This window comes from Melozone crissalis, unplaced genomic scaffold, assembly GCF_028551555.1.
Source record: "Melozone crissalis strain CALT ecotype California unplaced genomic scaffold, PUWL_Pcris_2 ptg000013l_1, whole genome shotgun sequence".
Lineage (NCBI taxonomy): Eukaryota > Metazoa > Chordata > Aves > Passeriformes > Passerellidae > Melozone > Melozone crissalis.
The window spans coordinates 15,391,492-15,414,693 of record NW_026535791.1 but is presented as its reverse complement, the minus strand read 5'-3'; the positions used below and the strand labels follow the sequence as shown (position 1 = coordinate 15,414,693).

General features: G+C 40.0%; 1 protein-coding gene across 1 annotated transcript in view; it reads right to left on the bottom strand.

The window, feature by feature from the left end:
• Positions 1 to 429: 429 nt before the first annotated feature.
• EPSTI1 (epithelial stromal interaction 1) overlaps positions 430 to 23,202 on the bottom strand; it is a 42,700-nt gene continuing 19,927 nt past the window's right edge. The window contains exons 6-10 of the mRNA XM_054272063.1: positions 19,614 to 19,687; positions 8,459 to 8,552; positions 5,226 to 5,309; positions 2,417 to 2,490; positions 430 to 517 (exon numbers count right to left, since the gene is read on the bottom strand). Of these exons, the coding sequence (XP_054128038.1) occupies positions 430 to 517; positions 2,417 to 2,490; positions 5,226 to 5,309; positions 8,459 to 8,552; positions 19,614 to 19,687 (414 nt within the window). The remainder of the gene's footprint in view (positions 518 to 2,416; positions 2,491 to 5,225; positions 5,310 to 8,458; positions 8,553 to 19,613; positions 19,688 to 23,202) is intronic.

Sequence of the window (23,202 nt, the reverse complement as noted above, 5' to 3'; positions counted from 1 at the left end):
GGTAGATAGATAGATACAGATATATAGATGGGATTTTTTTCCCTCCAACTTCAATACCATATTAAAATATTTATAGCATATCCAAGAATCTTTCGTTTAAAGACTTTTAAAAAATCCCTAATGATTTCACTATCCTTGCACTGAACTTAAGGAAGTACCTTGGATGTGACTCCTTGCAGTGAGTACCTCACACACAAGTCCACTGAGTTCTGCTGCAAGAGCAGCTATTCCTCTCTCCTCCCATTTGAAAAGCTTATATTTTAGACAGAATTTCTTCTTGAAAGGTATTAAGGACAGCCAGCCAGGACTGTAAGTTCTGTCAGGCAAGCTAAAGACACACAGACACACAATAGTGTCTGCAGAAAAATTCAACATTTGAACAATCTCATTGCTTCTCCATTCTGTACCAAAAAACTTACCAACGTGCCATTATTGAGGTAGTCCAGTATATCCAGGGTGGTAGATGTTATTAGGCTGTGTTCTGTTCTGCAGTCGGTCCAGGAAAGCATTATTTACCCTTAAAGTACAACAAAAAATGAATAATGATGGAAGGCAGCTGAGAAGTTCACAAACTACTGATATTAAACATTCTGTGAGTGGCTCTCCCTTCCCATCTGTTCAGTGCCCATCTTCCTGTATTTTTCAAGCAGCATAACCATGGATGGGCATGAGATCAGGTGGACTTAATTTTCAATTCACCAGATGCATCCTTATCCTGGGATCAGCCTGTTGGGAATAAGAGGCATGCCTTGGCTGCTGTTCATAATGCACCAAAATTCTCCATAGAAAGATGACCTGTGTACCACCACACACCTTTTTAGGGAGGTTACATATTTTGACAAGTCACCTTAGGTAATCTTTCAGCTTTCAGTGCTCAAGGAGTTTCTAGAAGTACTGATTTCCTAATAAAAAATGGAAGAACACACTTAAGCTTGTTACTAAGAGAGACAATTTATGCAGCTGACAACTTTCTCTTCCATCCAGCTGTGAAATTCTAGCATTTTCTTGCACTACTCTACCAATCTGGAAAGCATGGACAAAAACACAGTTTTCCTCAATCTGTTTTAAATATTTTCACACTGGGACTGTTCAGCATGCAGAGGAGAAGCCTGTGGGGTGACCTTACAGCAGCCTTTCAGTATTTAAAGTGGGCTACAAGAGAGATGGAGGGGGACTTTTTACAAGGGCATGTGATAAAGGGCAAGGGAGAATGGCTTTAGACTGGAAGGGGGTAGATTTAGATTGGATATTAGGAAGAAATTCTTCACTATGAGGGTGCTGAGGCACTGGCACAGATTGTCCAGAGAAGCTGTGCATGCCCCATCCCTGGCAGTGTTCCAGGCCAGGCTGGATGGGGCTCTGAGCAGCCTGGTGGAATGGAAGGTGTCCCTGCCTATGGCAGGGGGGTTGGAGCCAGATGACCTTTAAGGTCCCTTCCAACCCAAATCATTTTATGATTCTCTGGAAAACTGTGTATTTTTCTCCTTGTTTACTGCTTAGGACTGATACACGCTTAGACATGGCTGTTGTTTTAATGCTCTACAATTGTGTTGGTAAGAATGAGATAAAAAGGAAAATAGTGGGTTATTTCTGTCTCTGCATATGAGATGGACTGAATCAAAAATCCTTCATTAACTTCTATGGGTAATTATTTCAATCTCTTTGCTAGAGAAAAAAAAGAAATGAAAGCAGTCTGAAGAGTAGTTGCCTACAGAAGTAGGCATTTTTAAAAATATTTAAATAATGATTTAAAAAAAAGAAACAAACATTGTTTTCACTTTTGAGCCTAAGCATTGTTTCTTTTTACCAGTAGAACACAAAGCTGAGAATAAAGCTGTGCTTCAGGATAATGAAAAGCCAGTTAAGTGACAGAAGTGCAAGATGAGAAGTGTGGAGCACAGAGAGGTCACAGCAGTGGGGCAGAGCCTGGGGCACAAAGAAATGCAGCTGCAGAAGGCCTTGCTGCACTGTAGGTTCCATCTGAATCGATACCAAGTCCCAGGTTTAGCTCTGCCTGCTAACCTCAGAGACAGTCAGCCACAAGCATGGACAAAGTAGACCGTTCTAAAAGAAATAAAAATATAGATATAAAAATATATAGATATCTAGGTTCATAGACAGACACACACAGATAAAGTGTGTATCCTCCAAAAAACTATTAATTGCTTCTACTCTATGCTGTGTCCTATGCTGATAGGGCAAAAAAAGTGAGAAAGGCACTCTGGGTCATTCTGCATGCAGTGAGCAGCTGTAAAAATGGATATTAGTGGCTCATAGTGGAAAGCAAAGCTAAACCAGAGATGAGGTCAGGGATCCTCATTGCCATAGTCTTCTGAAACATGAATGCCTGTATTTTGAGACCCTTTCCACGTGGAAATTCAATTCCAGTGTATTTTGCATTTTTTTTGCATCTTACCTCCTCTGTTCATTTTTTAGTGTTCTTGTCCTGGTTTCCTCTTCCTGCTTTTGTTTAAATTCCAATAATTCAGCCTGGCAATGATAAAAATGAAAAACAAACAAATAAATAAATAAACTAACTTACTTTTAATTAACATACTTATGCTGTAAACCTTATTAATTCTACATGATGTTAACCTCAGTTAAAGTCAGAACTTCTCTCAGCTGCATTTTCCTTATGCGACAGCACAATGTTAAAAACTGAGCTGGTTTTTCTGTTCAGTATGTGGATATTTTTTTGTTTGTGCCTTGAAAAGTGGGAAGTTACAGGATTCAGACATTTAGAGTCCTACATTTAAGGGGGTATGCCAGACACCAGTCTGCTTCCCCTTGTCCCAAAACACAGATTTGAATTTCCCAGTGGGTCAGAAGGGGATGAAAGCCAAAGTGAGGAGCAGACACAGCTGTCATGCCCACAGAGTAAGAAGGAGCCATGTCCTTCACCTCCTGCCTCTGCAGAGTGCAAGCAGAAGATGAGATCTCGGCTATGTGATGTGGTGTGTCACCTCCAGCTCCCTAGGGCTCCCTTCAGGGTGAGGAGGGAAAATGGAGCTTGCTGAAAATGGTGTGCTGGGAACATACACAAGCCCCCAGCATTGCAGCCTTATGTAGTATTAAGGTGCATAAACAGTGTCAAAGGGAATTCGTTTTGGAGGAGAGTTTGCTCATGCAGTTTTAGCCAAAACTGTGAAGGAAACACAACTGGCATGACTGTGGTCTGTATGTGTGGTTGTTTGTCCAGCTCCTTCTGCGTGCAACGCACCCAAGAGATTACAGATCTTTGTGCAAAGGAGATTTGGGCTTGCAGGGCAAGGGGGAAGGCATAGGAACAGACCCATCTTTCATGTTTTCCATAGCAACTGCACAGCAGTAGGAATAGAAACTAAAATAAAATGATGTACTTAGATAAAAGCTTGAATAACTGAATGGAACCACATGACTGGGTTTTTTTTAAAATCAATTTAAGTGGAACATTAAGTAAAAACTATGCAATAAATGTATGGAGAAAATCAATAACTGAGAATGTGTTGTGTATCAATATTTGTCTAGCCCTAAAAGAAGAAGCAGTATTAAGAAATAAAAAAGCCAACCTCAATTTTCACTATTTTAAATAACTATTCAACCTGAAAATTAAAACTCAGTATCTGACTTTCCAATATGCCGACTCCTCTCTTGGAGTAATGTTCTGAAATATATTGTGTGTATATGATGCAGTGTTGAAAGTGTACTGAAAATTTCTAAATCAAGCAATACATACTAAAACCTGTTCTGAAGAAAAAAAGGGAACTGACAATACCTACACATTTTATAGCTACACTGTGCTAGGAGGTACACACAAGACAGAATTCACAATTACTTTAATAAATATTAGTTTGAAGTAGAAACGAGCCAACATATATCTGAGGGACAATTATTGGAGCCCTTAAAATCCATATTATTTACAGTGGGTTTGTAAGTAGTGCATTACTCTGCACAATAGGTAGCAGCAACTGTGAAGGCAAGGAGACCTTGGAACCACATAACAAACAAGAGCAGCCTTAGAAGCAGCCAACACCTCTTTAGCAACCCATGGAAATTGCTGAAGAGTCTACAGCTCTACACAAGTCCCTTAAACCAAACCCATAAATTAGGGGCGTGTTAATTTACATCTGTAGTCATTTTCTCTTTGGAAGGATCCATGTACAGACTACAACGGGAACCAGCCTTACATCCATCCAGGCTGGTTTTCAAAATTTTTTCCTATGTATAGGTTCTGAGAACAAGCATATACCTGATGGGATAGCAATGAAGAGACTCCCTTGTGCCCCACTTTTTTTTCCCCAGTATTATAGTTATTAGAATACTGTGAAATAAGGACACATCCCCAAAATGTAAAGAAAGATATCAGTGATAGGGAATAAGTAACTTCTCCAGTTCTAGAAGAAACAGTGTATGGAATTTGTTGTGCTAAAATTCTCCCATTGGGGAAGTAGCTTAACATTAATTTGGATGTTAGTAACAGCAGAGGCACAGCAAGTGGCTCAGCACTTGCTCGCATATTTTCAAATTATTTGCAAGATTTTCAAGTGCTGCCCTCCCTGTACTTTCACAGTCAAACCTGCAGCCAAGACAGGTAACTTTGCAGAGTGTCATCACCTTTGGTAGATGGACTTTATCTGGATATGGTACCCAAATCTATACCAGAGGGACTACACATTTCAGGCAATGCATGATGCATATGCAGAATATGGAGTTCAAATTTGCACTTATGGAATGCCTACTTTTTAGACAATTCAAAACTCTTTAGTTAGGTAGTCAGAAAGGGCACAGAGAGGCATACTATAATTAACAGGAAATCTGAGCATTTCCACATCCCATTTGAAAAAGCAGGGCCCATGGCCCTCAATTCTCTAGAAAGACGACAATTCAGAAAGATCATCCTAAATTCCTCAGTAAGACGACTTCTGCCTGCAAGAGAGTAAGCTGGTTTCCTTAGCCTATGAAATCGGTTGCCATAGTCAAAAAGTCTTCTGCACAATTATTCAAGTGAAGAGGTGAAAAGGAGCTCATTTTTCAGATGCAAACAGCATTGAACTCAGAAGATAATTGTCCGGTCCCTGTTCAAATTTTACAGCTTGACTCATCTCTCTCACAATATTTGAAAACAGTGACTGAATCACTTTTGCTAAAGAGAAGCTCTGTGCGTAGGCTACAAGTAATCAGTGTATTTAATTGGTTTCACAGCATGCAAAAATGATACAATATGTAAACTGTTAATGTATAATTACCTTCCTCTGTTGTTCTTGCTTCATTTCCTCTAATCTTCTGTTTTCATCCTCTCGAAGAGCTTGCTTATAAGCATGGCTTCTTTTCTATTGTTCAGCAGAAAATAAAAATATATTAGTGTGGTGAGAGCAGGGCCAAACTCCCAAACCTTATTCTCAAATTGTTATATGGGTAATTAACAAACACAAATGGCTGAATGATTCCAGTTACTTAAGAAACAGATTAGTCTCAAGACTAGAATTTAAACAAGAAGTGGCCTAGAGCCTCTCAGTCATTCAGTTTGGTTGAATGTCCACTTGTGCATTACACTCAGGTAGTCACAGCAAGTGCTATTCTGTGTCCCAGTGACAACCATAAAGATATCCTGAGCAGTCAGAAAACATAGTCAGGATATATGCTAATGAGATGGGGTATTCTGGGAAGAAAGAAAAGTAATGAAAATATAACCAAGATTAAAAAGCAGAATGGAAGCCTTGTAACAGAGGGAACACGGGACTTTTTTTGTGGAGGTAGGGCAACAGGAGAGATCAAACCAGCTATTATTTGTGAAGCATCAAGAAAATTGAAAATGTGAACTACATATCATGAATAATGTAATAAATGTGCAATAGGTTTTAATTACAATAACTAGCCCTGGTCTTTCACAAGTTGCAATTGTTTGCAAAAAGCCAACCTACAATTAGGGTCTTAGAGGATCCTTAGGATATTGTACACTGGAACTTCTACTGTAAAGTCTTTGAGCAGAGATGTAGGGTAGCACACTAAAAAATGAGCCAGTATAATTTAATACAAGAATTGTGCAGTTTGACTTAAGTGAGGGATTTGTTGCAGGTCTACAGACTATTTCCAAAATTTGATATATGCATGCAGAATGACACCATTAAAACAACAGGCACATAATTTGCTAAAAAGACTGAATAGAGAAAGCAATTATTAATAGCTCAATTTTGAGCTGGGAGAAGTTGCTACATGTGTCCAGGGAGACTCATTCTGGGTCTGATATTATTCATTACTCTCCGTAATGGTTTGGAGAATTGTGTGGAGAATATGTTAATCAAATTGGAAGACAATAAAAATCTACACAGGATTGGTCACACTTTGAAAGACAGGATTAAAATTAATTATGAGCTTGAGTAAATAAGCAGGCCCAAAAAGTCATCAATGACAGAGACACTCAAAAGAAGTCAAATTTCTTCATGGATGTGAAGTAACATTTGGCAAGGATAGTTGAGCTAGGTGTGCTAAATTAATATCACTATCCAAGAAATTATGTGAGGGGAAAAAAACTTTGATCTGCATCACATTGTCCCAGACTGTTTCCAGAACAAGTTTTTCAAATTTAAAAAAATCACATACAAGTATGTATATTACCCCTTTTAGCATGCACGTTAGGCACGTCGTAAGCTTATCACAGTTCACTATTTCAAATACATTGTTCCTGAATCTTTTAATTACTTCAGACAAAGGACATGTTCAAGGTAACATCCAAATTAGAGTCCTAGTTTTCCTACTGGTTTAGCACTTTGGTGCTATGCCAAGTTTATTTAGATAAGAACTCACGGGTTACATCCTTTGGATTCCTGGCTCAGAGGCTGTGCCTATGACTATAGACTGGACCTCATCCAAAGTGATTGGGAAGACTTTGCTAACGGCATTGCTGCATTACAAACAAGTGATTATTGGATTCACAAAGCTACAGAAATGCAGCCACACAAAAGACAAGTATCATGTCAGCTGGTACTAAAGAACAGTACAGATAAATGATGTATTTTATCTGCTAGGACACTAGCAGAGTGAAAGATGAACTATGAGATGTAATTTGACACAACTCTTTGAGAAATCTGTCAAAAGCAGGACCTGTACAACTGAAATAGTTCAGTGCTCCTTCAGCCATCCACCCACTTTGGTATGGATGTGAAGACAGCACACCAAAATGCTGAAATCCAAGTCAGTCATGGGGACATGAGCTGACTCATCTTCACAGTTCAGTGCTCACATCGTATGAAAGCTGCAGAGCTAGGCCTTCCCTACCAAAGAGCTAACTCCCACTGTTTGAAGTGTTGGATGCTCCAAGAGGGAGGCAGAAGTGGTTTCAAGACATCTTTTGTCCCTTTCCATATCCCTTCATCTTGGTTGTTCACCCAGGACTACCAAATACATTCTGAAAGCCGCTCTCCTATGATTGACATTCTGTCCAACAGTGCTGGGCAGAAATTGGCACTTTCTAGCTATATATCTGCCCACACTTGCTAAAATGTCCTTAGGGTTTTCAGAGATACAAGATACCCTGAAGAATTAAAGGGGAATGAGACCTATTTTCAATATCAGCTTCCTTTTCCTGAAATGAAAACCAGGAAGAAATACTAGAGGCAAGACAGATGTGTCATATATCCTGTTGGCATCAATTTCTATAAAGGGACGATTTTTTTTCCATTTCTAAGTCATCTGAAGAAATATGGAGGCAAATCTTCCCTTCCTGTTACCCAACAGTTGGTGCTCAAGACTGTATACAACAGAGGGCTGCCCAAATACTTCCAATACTTCTGCTCAGTTGCTTCCAATGTTAATTTCCGTCTGCTTGGCTCCCTGTTCTCTGTCCTTCCCCAATTACAAACCTCCCTACAGGAGAAATACTTCTCTTTCAGGGTTAATACTCCTCACTGAAACTTTCTACATTAGTAGGAAAGCTTGGTTTAGACATGAAGAGACTAATTGTATGTGGAAAAGCCTCTTAGATTCAATAAGAATAATTAAATTGAAGCAATACTTTATCTATTTCCCAATCACACTAATACTTACCAGACTACTTCAAACTGGGACAAAGACCCCAAGCAGTGTATGGAATCACTTTTAGGATGCAGTGAGAAACAAGCTTCTCTTTTGACTGAATCTTTAATGCAGTAAAGCATCTGCTGACATTAACTTATTGAGATTTCATAAAAGCTTACCACCAGTGGATGGGTACAGGGCATACTTAAGATTCCCACCTAACTTTAGAATATAAATCTGGTTCTCATTTATCAGAAAGAGATCTGTGAGTAGTCCTCTACTATGTGGAATACCCTGCCAGTGTGGAAGAGACAAGGTAGGCAGACTCATTCACCCAGAAAGGCTCCTTGGTACTCACTGAGTTGGGTCTCAGCAATTAAGCTCAATTAGGATATTCTAACATTACACTATTGACAGCACCTGGAAAGCTGATAGAAAATACAGCACACACTATGATTTTGCTTACCCATGCTGTAGATGCTGGGCCAGGATTAGCAATCTGACAGGAATCATTCTTTGGCAAACCCACATCCAATCTGTTCAGTAATTCATTGGTTTTGCTATGAAGAAATTCAATCCAAATAGAATTGTTAGTGCCTCCATAAAAATAAACACAGCTTTTTATTCCACCCTTGGAATCTAGCCTAGACATTTTATCATGTCTCTGCTGAAAAACATCACAGGTAGAAAAAAAAAGGTTATGGAAACAGACAAATGGGACAGAGGATACAGAGCGCACACTGTGGATAAGACATTTGCTGGGATGATTTTTTAAACAAACAATTATGGTCATTTGCATATTTGGGGTGTACAAGGGCTATGCTTTCCTCATTGTAAAGCTTCTGTACAACAGACTCACATATCACTGGACTTCATGAGGATGCCAACTGCTTCACGGAATTGTTGCAAATCCTTCTACGAGATCTATAAATCTCAACTAAGTACTTTAAAAGATTATTTTCAGGAATTTTCCTTCACAGTTAATACAATGCAGCCTTACAACAGATTATCAAGCAGAAAGTCTTTCAAGCATTTTGTAACAAGAAAAAAAATGCTTGTCTTTAGTTAATGCACAACATTTTCATTTCTTATTCTGGCAAGGGCAATTTTCTTTTTCCAGCTGCATGCCTAACGAACCCAGAGTTTCAAAGTAGCATCACTTTGCTCACAGTTCTACCAAGTACAATTAAACTAGGTCACAAACAAAAACAAAGGATGGGAGTTTGTGTGCTGTGGTGAGGAATCAGTTTCTTAACCTGCACACCCAGGCACGTATATTGAAGTCTTTTCTCACTCAAAGGAACAGAGTTAAAGTAAAGAGGCAATTTCATTTCTGTGTACAGCTTTGGAAAATATGAAAGCACTGAAGTGAGAGCAGAAAAAGTGCTTCAATAGATATTGAAAGCAAAGATTTACTCTTCTCACAGGGCACCCAACTAGCTCTGTGCAGGGGAAGATGCCACTACCAAAGACTTAAACTTAGAGAAAAAGCATTGGCTGCCAAAGACTGATTCTGATTAACAGCTGAAACAGACTACCAAGTGGGTTTTATATTTCACTCCATGATCTAAAACTGTGAGTAAATACTTTATTGGTAAAATGTCCTGCTGGTCAGTGAGGAGTGATATATTGAGAAGTTGGGAAAAGGAACAAGAAACCACAAGCTCTTCTCTGCTACTCTACACAATACAAAACCATGTTACCACTTCAGGTACAAAGTACTTGCTCAAATTCTAGCAAGTCAGGCTTTTAGAGTCTCACCACTCCCAGTTCACTCCCTTTCCTCCATTACTTGGGTAGTTAACAGACCTTGGACAATGCACAATAAGGAAAGAACCAGATGAAACACTGTTTTCCCTGATCTACAAAGTACTTGTACTTAAAGGTTGAACAAATTAATAGTCTTCTTATACAAGTGTTAAGCACTCATTTTTTTTCCATGAAAGATGAGTTATTAAGTGGTAAGATTGCACAGAGTAATTTTGGGAACGTGAAGATTTAAATTGCAGATTTTGTGTTTCTCTACCTATGCTAAAACTGATCAAATAACAATTTATTTCTATACCAGGAAGACTAAGAACTCCTACAAAAAATCTGGAGTATATTTGAGAAGGTTGAAGCTCTGTGAAAAAATATGGGGCAACTTGGTGCTATAACTAGTTGCTCTAATTCCTTATTGATGACAAGAGAATTAAATGGAGTATGTGGAATTTCTCATTATTTGCATAAAAATGTGGTGGAGGCCATTGAATTTTGCAGATCAGCAGACTGATAGGTGAAAAGCTTACTCAGTTTTAGCATCAGAAAAGAGGATTACAAGAGTGGAAGCAAATAAAGTTCCTCAACAAGACTGTGCATTGCCTTTGAATAAACACCTGACTTCATCAAATTAAGTAATACATTACTGAAGTGTTCCTATCACAAGAAAGGAACTCAGATTTCTGAATTTTCTGATGGAAGACAAGTGAGGTCTTATATATATTAATCTGTTGTGTGTCATCTCTGTGGAAGCCTAGCAATGCACCTGGGGTTGCCAGACAAAGTCTGAATGGTATTTTTCATAATACTAAACCTGCAGTCATAACAATGCAGAGTGTAGCTTAAACCAGGCTCCACGAAAAGAGAGAATTCAGGGAGACGACTGTTCAATTCATGTTCTAGAAAGGAAAGTAGTATCTCCAGAAGGAAACCAGCATATCAGTACTCAGACAGCTGGAGCAACATCTCATTCACTCGTTAAAACTTCAAGGGCTAATCAAAAATGCTAAAAAGTGCTCCTCTAAACTTAGCAACATTAAGGAAAGAATAGCATGAGATTAAGAAATTTACTTGAATACAGCAGAATCTTGATACCCTCCAAACACAGCTAGGTAAAAGGAGATACAAGATTTAGACTAACCAAGAAGGCACCCTCCTAACAGGCTGCTAGCCTGAGTTCTGACTACCCCTAAGCATCGGTCTGAAAAGCAGAGGACCACTGATACTATGGTTAAGCTGGGGTGATCTTATGAGGGTATTTTGTCTTGGTAGCCCTGTCTCCCATTACAACATTGGGAAAAATACCTTTTGCTGTGCTAATTAAAACAGCTTCCTCCCATACTGGTGTGCTTAATAGCACCAAGCACTACTCTTAGCATGGCAACTCAGCATCTTCAGTGTGGTAACTATTTCTGGAATAGTTCTGACCTGTCCCAAACAGCACTTTTGCAAATAACTCCTGGGTTCTGTCCAGGAATGAATATCAACTGCAGCTCCCAATAGGCATTTTAGATGTTACCACACCATTTTGGGAGGTAAAGAAGTTTTCTAGCAATGGAAGCAGGCACTCTGAGGCCTGTTGGCCTCAGAAATGACAGTGATTGACAGTGTTAAATTTATCAGTACAGATACAGAGGTGGGGGAATGAAGCACAAATACTGGATTTGAGGTCTGAATAACTCTTAAGAGCTGTCAGGGGAAAATACTAACTCTGCTGGCAGGGCCATTGAGTAACATGCTAGAAGGGGCTGGTGAGGACCAGTGGAAATCAGTCCATGGTGCAGATGCTCTCTGTGGGTCCTTGGATATACAGCTTTACATTCCACAGCTACTCTTCAGGCAGAGGCCTTAAAAAAAAAAAAAAAGAAAAAAAAAAAAAAAAGCTGCTATGCAAAACCCTTTATTTGAAGCTCAACAAGTACGTGTAAAGTGCACAATCATGAATTTGCTAGGTGTTCCACTGAGAAAGGTGTAATTCAGGCAGCCTGCACTCACAAGCTCTTTGAGAGCCCACATGCATTTCCTCCTGTTTGGGACTAATTGCCACCTACATTCCCACTAGGATGAGATGAGGGGATGGTTATGAAAGCCAGAGTGGGCTAAGGTTCCTCTGGCCTCTGTAGGAGTTCACATGATCCAACAGGATCACCAGCCCTGACAGCTGAGAAGCAGACAACTCCACAATTGACTCCAGAATGCAAATGTGAAAGATCTGATGACCCACAATGATCTTGTTGCAAGATCCCAGGTCTAAATTCCTCTGCAAAATAAGGTCTTCAATTTTGTGTGTCTATTGCTTTTAACTACTGTCACATCCACAAGGATAACAAAAGTGTTTAAAAGGATTCATCCTTAGGGACATGAATGAGGATATGGACTCAGGTGCCAGAATTTTCCTCCATCCAGGAGTCGCACAGCACCACTTGCTAAGCTTTTCATTTGAGACTGTATTCCTCTCAGAACGAAGACAGAAAGAAAATAATTTTTCTGCCTACAAATAAAGTTCTCAGCTTTAAGTCTTTTTTACAGACTAACATTAAAAATGCATTAATTAAAATGGTTCTTGTAATCTTCATTAATTTTCCCCAATGGAACCAGTGGCAGTTAATTCTTTTGCTTTAATTGATGGATATTGAAATGCCAGTATACCAAAAAATATACTGGCTTTTATGCCAGTATATTTGGGAAAAAAAAGGCAGCACAATACTTTTTTATGTATCATAAATCTATTTATTTCTCTTGACAATTTGTAAAATATAATGGCTAATTCTTACTACTACTGAAAACAAGACAGCTCATCAACTTCTTGTTTTCTCAAGCTGCAGGATCTCCACCATTACAATTCTGCTCTAATGAACATCCACAAATATGCTAAAAACATTCAAAAATAGTAATAAAAAAAATCAAAATAAAGAACTCCAAAGCAGATAAATCATCATAGCCATTGCAAAGAGTAGACAATTTGAGTAGCCACTAAGACCACAGAAGAAGCATTTAGTGCTGAATGACTTGGACTCATAAGCTTCCAAAATAATTGCCTGTGAGTGACTCTTCACCATTTTCTTCCAACTCATCTAGAAAGCTAAGAAGCAGGCATACTGCTTATATAATGCTAGTTTCACACATCTACCCAGAATTTTCATGATAATTTTTAAAAATAGCAGGAGTTGCCCTCCCTGAAAAGAAAAACAATCCAACAACAAAAACTCAACCCCAAATTTAATTCAAGACATCTTTCTGCAGCACCAGCAATTATATCTACAACTTCTTCTCACTCCAACATACTTAATTGGCTAAGCATAACAACTTCCTCAACTTTTGCAGAAATTAAGAGCAGTTGCATAAGCATGCAAAGGCTTACCCAGAAGAAATGCTGCCCTTCATTTCAGTAAGGTCCATGGTGGCTGTGTTTTCACTGGTGCCCTTGTTCCTTCCCCAGTGAGAGCTTTGCCTTGTGCATTGCCATGTGCATCTTGGTCAGGCATTTGCTGTCACCCACAAGGTAGGCTGGCTGGTACTGGGGCCACTGGCCTAGCAAAACCAGATGTTAAAATAGGAGAAGCTCTCCAACACTTTCTTGGTTGGAAGATGGAGAAAGTCCCTCCAAAGGGAGGTGTAGCTGTGATTTTTGCTACTGAAAACAATTTGGTAACGTGGGAATGAAGCTGGGGGCCAATAATAGTGTTTGTGAAAATAATCCCACCAAAGACACATGACTTTTGCTAGTACACAGTTACATATGCTTCCTCTCACATCCCCTCCTCCTTGCAGAGGTGTACCACAGCCAGTTTACTCAGTTTAAATAAATTCAGAAAGTTACAAGCAACTGCCCTGTTTCCCATAGCTGGACCATGATAAGGGACAAGGTAGTAAAAACATTTCTGTTTGTCAGCAAAAAACATGCCTTCAACTCCACAGGGATCATGGTTCTCCTGTACCTCAATTCTTATCCTGAGCTGCAGGACAGAGTCCACTTTTTGGGTAAGAATAATAAGCAAACATCAGCCATGTCCAAAATTGCCAGTGTGAACTAATGTTCATTTCTGGAGTGTGTGTAGGTGGGGGACTCACCTTTGTTGGAGGCTATATGGTAAAAAAATTACATGAAGTTGTTAACACATCAAATTCATGTATGATGTTGATGGCTCTTCTGCAATGCCCCCTACTACAGTGAAAGGCCATTCTCTAGATATTTAGTCCACCTGTTTTCCAACAGAAATCCTCTCAGTAGCCACATACCAAGCTTAATACAGTATTCACAGACTTCACTGGCAGTAATGCAAGATCATAGTACAGATGACTTGGACAAACCTAATGATAGTTATCAAACACTGCTGTCTTTGGCTAGGAGGATTTCTTGTCTGCAAGCTCTTGAGCATCTGTTCCTGAGTTTGAGGATAAGAACAAAAAAAAGGGGCACTAGTTCATCTTAGGTATAAGGCTTCAAGAAAGTATAAAAATAGGTTGTTTAAAGAAAAATAAAAAGCAACTTTCTCAGCAAAATTATTTTCATCATTTTCTACCCACATTCAAAACTAATCTATCCTCTCAACCCACCTGCTTTTTTTGTTTCCCTGACTGGATGAAATAACACAGCTTGGCTGTTCGTTCCTCCCACCAAGTCATCCAGTATTCCTGGATGTTATTTTAGATGTAAGCTTAGTTTATTATCTGAAGTAATAAGCATAAATCCAGTTTTAAGGAAAATGCAGCTTCGTATAAGTCTACTGCATTCCATTCTGCGTGCTCCATCTGCATGTGCAATCTGCTTCTATATTTTCAGCCAGCTTGCATGGGCAGATTAATGCGCACAATTAGAAGGCAACCTCACAGGCGTTCAATAAACTGCTTTCATTATTACACTCAAGAGAGCCCCTTTGGATGTCTATAAAAGCCTAGTTTTCTGCCTGTTAGCTAAATAATTGACAACGCTTAAAATAATCAGGAGCAAATGAACAAAACGAAGACAATTGAGGCAAAAAGAAGCAAACAAAGGATTCTCAAGGCTGCAAATGTTTTTTGTGCGAGCCCTCTTTCATTCTCTTTAGCAACCTGTATTAAAAGTCTGGTCAGGTTTACACTTGCACTTCTGTGGGGAAAATTTGTTGCCAGCCTGCTGTTTGAACCACACATCATAGGGGACTGAAAACTGGCAAGGACACTAGCATTTATCCTGTAAAAATTGATAAATAAATAAAAATTCTGTTTTGATTCAGGTTTTATTCTCCTGCATTTTATGACTTTTGAGAAAGCTGCTTTGGCAGGCAAGTGTATATCAGCTTGGTTTGGTGAACCTCCTGCATTGTGTTTGGAATATGCACTCAGAGACACTCTGGCAAATTCTGTTCCCAGTTCCAAATTCTGAGCAGAATATATTGAGTGCGCACATGTACCCAAGTGCAGCTGTGCCAGGAATTTTTACAGGAATACAACCTTCACAAAAACAGAGGCATGAATATGTAGCAAAGTAGTATTAGAAAATAATCCTATTTTTTAGACTACTTTTTCCATTACATAAATAGGTAGACAGCTATTAGAAAAACAGTGTAGATGGCTATTAGAAAAACAGTGGACTCCATCCAACACTACAATTTCTGGGAAGTTGAATACAAATATAATAAAAGCATCTAACTAGAGATCTGGGCCAAAACAGCATGGTAAGACACCCTACAGCTCAGACACAGATCCACACAGCCTGCACAGCAAGCCTCTGAAACAGCCAATCATTACATATCCATCCTCATTACTGTTTAAATGACAAATGTTGTATACTAACTAAAGAGGGAATGTCCTGAAAAATTCTGTTCCTTGTGTCCTTTAGGAAAGATGTGCACTTAGTTGTTCCCTCCCATGGATTAGTAATTGCAAAGTATGGTCTATATGAGCCTCCATTACCTTCTAATGCACTCTGACAGAAACACAATCAGGCCAATAATGCAAAACGCATCCAGGATACCCTGACTCAGAAGGAAGAAGTCCATTTTATGTGTAAGTAGTTTCTGATAAAAAGTCAACACATACTCCCCATTTTTTAAATCTGGTATCTGTGGGGACAGAATCACAGCAACACTGTCACCAACAAATCTCTAATGTGCTTCTCTTCTGTACAGTAATCATGCTATGCAGCAACTTCTCCACCCCAAAGTCTGCTCCTGTGTGCTATTAAGGCTTTTAATACACAGCTATTTCAGGAGACACCTTGTGAATTTTTTCTGTTTTAGTCACTGAACAAAGACTGAGTCCACCAGGGTCAGAGGAGGGGCTGATCCCAAAATTGTGAGGCTTGCAGACTTTTTCATGGCAGTCTGCATGCCTGTCTAGACTACATTCTCACAAGACACAAACACATATTCAAGCAACTGTGGTAACAGATACAGCTGACTTTCAAGGACCTGTTGCACACAAAGAAGCTATTAAGGCTTTCAAGAGATGGGAAATAACTATATTCTGTAAGCAGCACAAAAGGTTACAGACAATCTTTCTTTTTAGCACTCACTTCATGTTAGACCCTTTGAAAGGGGACTTCAGCGGGAAGTTCTTGTCTTTAATAGTGACACAAATTTAACCAGAAAAATGAAATTCTGGGCAGCATCATATTTTATTGTCAGAGCATGTTAATGACACGAGAATTTTAAGTGCCTTTCCTTATCAAATAGAAGCGGCACTTCATGCAGGAGAGGTACTGATTGGGCTGTACCCCTTGGAGGCTGATACAGCTGGAGGTGGTGATCAATTTTAAAAGGTTTCCCAGTTAATGAGACTGCTGGTAGGCATTGATCTCCTCAGGAAAATTGTGATGTTGCAGCTACAGATCTTACAGAGGACAGACTAACAAGGGAGCTTATCTTTTGAAATGGCTCTATAGGCCAGGACTTTGCAGAGGTCACTGCTTTATATGCAGCACATGACCTTCCTTCCCTCCATTCCCAGCAAGCAGAGGAGATCAAAATACCCCAGCAGAGACAGTGAGGAAAGGGGCACAACCTCATATTTGTTCTCTTTGCTTCTAGACAAAGGGCCTTAGAGGAGGGAAGTAATGAGTCACTCATTTTTGCATGGCAGGCAAAAGCACATCTCTAAATACCAAGCACTTCTATGCGAACATGTTACTAATAACCAGCAGTACTTCAATGGAGTTACTTCACAAAATCTGAAATGTCACACAGCTTTTGATTACTTTTGGATGCTGGGCTCCTCAATGACAACATCTCTTAGCAATGCATGCTCAACAACCTCCAGTGGTACACCCTCCTCACCCTCCTCTTCCCGTGCCCACCAGAGAATTCCTTTAGGCCAGGGAAGGCAGTAGTGTCATTGTGTCTGCAGAGGAATACATTCTGCACAGCCAGCTCAGTGTCCAGCTAAGGTTGAGCCCTGGGAGGCTGGAGACTGAGGCCCAGGCAAAGGGCCATGAACTGCCAACCCTTTGCAAAAAACAGGGCCTGGGGACCTGTCACTTGGCCAGGGGAATGGACAGTGGGAAAAACAACAGGAACCAACAACTCCTGGGCTTCCCTATGTTTAGCCTGTGAGGGGATAAAAGCCCAGGGATTCCTTTGTTTAGGGTGCCTCCTTGGAAGCACCAGCTCAAGCTGCTACTTTATTATTTAGTTATTGCATTATGATTAAATTATTTAAGTATCTGGACGTCTGAGAGTCTGCAGTGGGAAACCTGGGGTTGAACTGGTAGGGAAACCTGGTCTGAATGTGATGTGATGGAGTGAGTGTGGGGAGTGTGGCTGCAAAGGGGCCTCAGTCCCAGTTCAGGTGGAATGACTGACAGACTGGCCCCTGGATGGTCTGACAGGAAAGTTTTCTTAACACTGCACCATGCAAGGGCTTTGCTTTACCAAAATTGCATTCACTGGAGGTATATGTTTTCAGCTCTCTTCCTCCAGGTGAAGGATCCACAGGGCCCTCCTGGTGCACGTTCAATACATAGTACACACAAATAATGTTCTAATAGTTAAACTTAAGCAATGGAGCTTGAGGCACTGTAGTGATGAGCCCATCTTCACTTTCAGTCGCATCAGACATGACACCAGCTGAATGCTCACAAGACTTTCCTTAATCAGTGGGCAGAATGGCTGCCACGAAGTGCCCAGGCAGCCAGAGCTCCTGCACCACCTGGGGACTACCTGGCTGCCCACACAGGAAAAGGGTGGGTTGGAAAAGGCCTCTACGATCATCAAGTGCAGCCATTAATTCAGCACTGCCAAGTCCAGCACTCAACCATTTCCCTAAGCAACCATTCCCTGAGTCCAGCTTTTTAAATACCACCAGGGATGGTGACTCAACCACTTCCCTGGGCTGCCTGTTCCGATGCTTGGCCACCCTTTTGGTGAAGGAATTTTTCACTTGTGGCCATTTTCTGTTTTCCAATGTTTCAGAGGGTTTGGGCCTGCCTTTGCAAAACCAAATTTACTTTTAATGGAAAAGAGCACTCAACAGCAGAATTCATTTCACTCTAAGCAAAAAAAGGTACAGGCATGGAAGGGGAAGGAAGGGAAGAGATATGTATCATTTGTAACTCGTTATGTCTCAAGATAAAAAATCAGATTAAATGGGAAGACATGAACCCTGACAATCCCCTGAGAAAAGCAAGACCCATAACTGAGGACCTTGCACTGCAAAGATCTGATGTATCTGCTGTTGATTTAGGCTCAAAGAGAATCAAAGGGTCTAGTCTGTCAGAAACAGGTGTGTGTGTGCTGGCATCCACACCAGAACAAACAGCAAGCCAAACAGCAATATCTAGAGACAAATACTGGCAACATATTAAGGGAAAGAGCTATGCCTAAAGCCAAAGGAAAAATACAAGAAAAGCTAGAGTCAGTGACAAAGCACTAAAATGTCTGCACCTCAGAGAACAGAGTCTGGGCAAATGATGAAGGAACTGGAGCCACTAGCATGGGACAGAAGTGACTTCTTCAAAGGTCACAGAGGAGGAAAAAGCAATCAATCAGGCTAAGAATACAGGTGAGTAATTTCAGAAGCCAAAGATAAAAAGGGTAAAGGTGACTAAACAGCATTGTGTGTTAATTATGTGATAGAATCAGTTTGGATCAGTTAAAAACAAATAAATGGGGTGGAGTGAATGGGCAAGGCAGGAACTTCACTTCCAGTGGAATTAATTATATCAGGACTAGGCAGTATCTAAATCTGATATTAAAGAGGTATTCTTGGGAAATAGGTCTTTACAACATATCTCCACATTTAAGTAGGACTATGCTAAATAGAGGAAGTCCTCATTATTTACATGTGGGTTAAACTTCTTTACTAATCAACTAAATAAATAGGTGGAGATGTAATTTGGATTTTGTTTTGATAATTAGTCTTGGATTGAATGATTGCATATTGATTCAGTTAGAGAACAAAAGCACAAGGTCATTTTATAATTCACAACTTTCATTTCAAAGTGTATGTTTTAGGAAGCTAAGAGAGGTATACAGAACAAAATTTCTGATAGAATAAGGTGTAGAGGAGGCTTGATTATTTCACAGACTCATAAAATCATTGAGGTTGCTGGATATCATCTTGTCCTACCCTCTGCTCAAATGGGGCCACCTTGAGACAGCTGCCCAGAACTTTTGAATATGTTCAAAGATGAAGAATCCACCACCTGCCTGGGTAACCTGTGCTCATGTTCAGCCACTCTCAGAGTAAAAAAAGTGTTCAGTAGGAACCTCCCATGGTCCAGTTTGTGCCCATTTTCTTGAAATGTCAAGTTTCAAGTCAAAAATTGAAAAAAATAGCTACAGAAGCCAAATCCTATATTAAATAAAAATTAAAAACCCAAACAAGCAAAACAAAAGGACAAGTAGATAAGGAATCTTAGGTAATAGATTTCAAATTTTACTTACTACTTTTGATCTTCAAGAAACATCTCTCTTCTTTGCATTTCTTCTTGTCTTTTTTTAACTTCAAGTCTCTCTGCCTAGAGCAGGAAAAAATACTTGAGGTTTCCAAAAAAGCAAAACCAAACATCAATTATTTCATTTCCAATATTTCAATATTTTTGTTTTTAAAAGATCTATAGCAGTTGGGTACAGAAGTGATCCAATCTTAAATTTAATGGTATTGACTCATGAACAAACATCTCCTAGCCAAGAGACCTGTTTAAACCAGAAAATCACATGGTGCTCCTAGTACCCATCTACCCAAAGGGCCTTGTGAGCCTCACAGCCATCATGTCACAGCCCTGCTGGGGACATCTCAGGGTGCAGCTGATGCAATCTTGGTCCTCACAAGAAGGCAGAAGCCCTAAGCCACTGCACCAAAGCAGATAACAGTCCTGTGGCACTGACAGTGCAGCGATGTGAACGCATGTAGCTCACAGAGCTGACCTGCAGGAGAGTTAGGTAGTGGCCAGCTGAATACGTGCTAATACAAATGAAAATGGGAGACATTTGTACTTAACCAGCATTCTTCTGCCTCAGATACCATATCTGGTGCAAGAGCCAACCAAATCCTTGACACGTAAAACTCCTCCGTAAATCTGGATACCACACAAATTATTAAGTCCCTCAATATAAAATTGCACATAATTTCCAGTGGAAGTATCATCTAAGCTGCCCAAATCCCAAATTCAAGTAGAATAAAACGGTAAAATAAAGCAAAACTAAAGAACTTGCTGCAACAGCAGCAACATGCAATTCAAACTAAATTCCAATGGAAAGGAGGCCAGCCAAATTTTTGTTTGGCTCACAGGATGCAGTTAGGTCCAGTGGGAAGAGGAGTTAAAAGAGCAGTTCAGTGTATGAAAAGAACAAATTAGAAGTTCCAGCCTGAGATTTCATCCTGCTGCATTTTGAACTCCCACACTGAAGTTGGTGGGGGGATGCTCCAGTAAGAGCTCCCAAGAAATGATCACAACAACCTTCATGTGGAGCAAAATACATTCGCGGACTGTCACTCTGCTCACTGCCCACCCTCAAAAGGAAAAAAGGTAATTGCTCAGTAACCCAGCAACCAGGCATTGCTCTGAACAAAGTGCCCTGGAAATTTCAGACAATACCTTGCAGAGATGGGAAGGGGGTGTAGGTGAAAATGGCCCCTGTGGCCAGAGCCCCAAATCAGGGAGAGAACAGTGCCTGAGCACAGGTACTGTGCAAGGACAGGGAGAACAAGGAAGGGGAAACATCTAAGTGGGTAAGGGGTGTTAAGAACAGGGCTGAAATCCCCAGTTCCATAATCTTCTTTCTGTCCTGCAATGAAAAGCATTTCAGAAAAATTACAATTCTGCTGGCAGTTACTCAATCACTTTGCCTTTGGCAATTTCAGGATGCATATTTTTTAATTGGATAAAGAATGACTGTCTGAAAGAGATTTGCAAAACAAGTGCAAATTCCTCCTTTGCATGCACAGGATTAAGAAAAAAATCCTTTCAGATGTCTGCAGATAGGAAAAGAGCCACTATGTTGTGTAATGATAAAAACTGCTGGAAGGCAAAAGACTTAGAAGCTGTTATTTGGAAAAAGGCAGTGAGAAATAAACAAAAGGAGGAAGGGGAATCTCTGAATAAGATGTCCTGTTCACTCATTTGACATGCAGAGACAGTGATAGAATGTATGACATACTGATGCAATTGAAATAATTTAACCAAACTGTAGTAAGGAACATCACTACACAGTATGGATGATTTTAGTGTTCAGGGGATATATTGTTTGCTCCTAACCTAGACACAGACAATGTGTTAGGTAAAAAAACTCCCACTCGTTTGTGCAGCTTCACAGTCTACAGGAAAAGAAAGGAAAGAGGCAGAAAAGAAATCTTATGGCTTGTGTTATTGTCAAAGGTGATGCTGGTACCCTTGAGACACCAGCCGTAGCTCCCAGGCTTTTCCCCAACACTGCCCAACACCACAAGCTGATGCCTTCACCTCTCAAAAAGCATTGGATGTGGGATCCACCATCATATTGCAAGGCTCCTGAAAGTTCAAAAAGAGAAATTCAAAAAGTTCCCAAAAAATGCAAATCTCAGAGGACTTGTTGTGGCCTAGCTCCCAGCTAGTGGCATCTAGAGAACAGTGATATTAACTTTGATAAATACAAACCTTCAGTACCAACCCTGTCTCCCACTAGATGAAAAAATAAAGGAATATCCTACAGCTATTCTACCACCAGAATGGTACTTGAAGAAAACTCCAGCATCTTGAAATTACACACTTGTGGCTGGTGTGACTATTTTTTACTCTGGAAATTTACCTTAGGACACCTGCTTAAGGATGTATGCAAGTGACAGGCGACAGGACGGACACATTCTCCAACTAATGACAATCTATCAATAGACATTGCCAAAGCACTCCACATTTGGCACCATGTTCAAAAAGCCAAGAGTGGAACAGCTGTGATATTGAAGGTAAACACATTGAAAAATATTAGCAGAAGGTCTGTAAAGTGCCTGGTTTTAACAAATTTCTGAAAAAAGGCCACTCATGCTGATTAACACAGTCAAATTAAAGAGCACATGATATGATAAAGAATAAAACACAATTACAGCTTATCCTAAATAAGACAGTTTCTGAAGATGGCAGGACTGTTTGCTGCTTAATGTAAGAGAAAAAACCATTGCCTTCAGTATAGTCACACTGAGCCTTATCATTTCAAATTGTTTGAATCTTCTAATAATCAGTCAAGGCCTAAACTATGAAAGGAAATGCTAAAGGAAGGGTAACAGCAACAGAGATTTAGTGACAGGAAACAGAAATATCCATTGCACTGAAATCATCCAATTTTACATGCAACATAAATGAGAAAAATTTAAAAAGCAAGAAGCCGAGTATCAGCTGCTTGCTTATTTTTTGGGGAACTTTGACAGCGTTTTCACCCAATAGACACAAAGGAAATGACAATCCAGTCTGGTCAAACACTGTGATGTGAAGGGCTGCACAAAAAATACCAACTCCAGACATCTACTACTAATAAGCAAATAATAAAAAAAACTACCTCTCATGTACTTAAACACTTTCTGTGGATTAGACAATTAGACACAGATCTCAGCATCTGGGAAAAATACAGAAAAGGAGAATTCCCCACTCATGTTACAAAGTCTTTTCCGAATTATTTAACTGAGCACTAATCATTAGCTTTCCATACCCAAACTCAGGCAGCCCCCATGAACAAACCCCAACAGTCCCAGGACAAGCAGTCTGTCTTGAAGTGCACAGGAGACCTGAGTATTTGCTCACACAAGGCGGCCCTGTGGAGCGCAGAATGAAGACTCTTTCCTCTCTCTGGAAGCTAGAGAGAGACAAGGTAGATGCCAAGCTGGTCTTCCAGCAGCTAATAACCCCATGGTTAATTAAAGAATGACAGAGAGAGGCAGGTGGGCTCGCACAGATAGTGAGGCAAACCTTCGTATTTGGGTACTGCTTTGGCAGACTCACAGTTTTCGCTTTTTCACAAAGATAATGAAAGGGAATGCTGCTTTTCTCTGCAAAACTAGCATTAA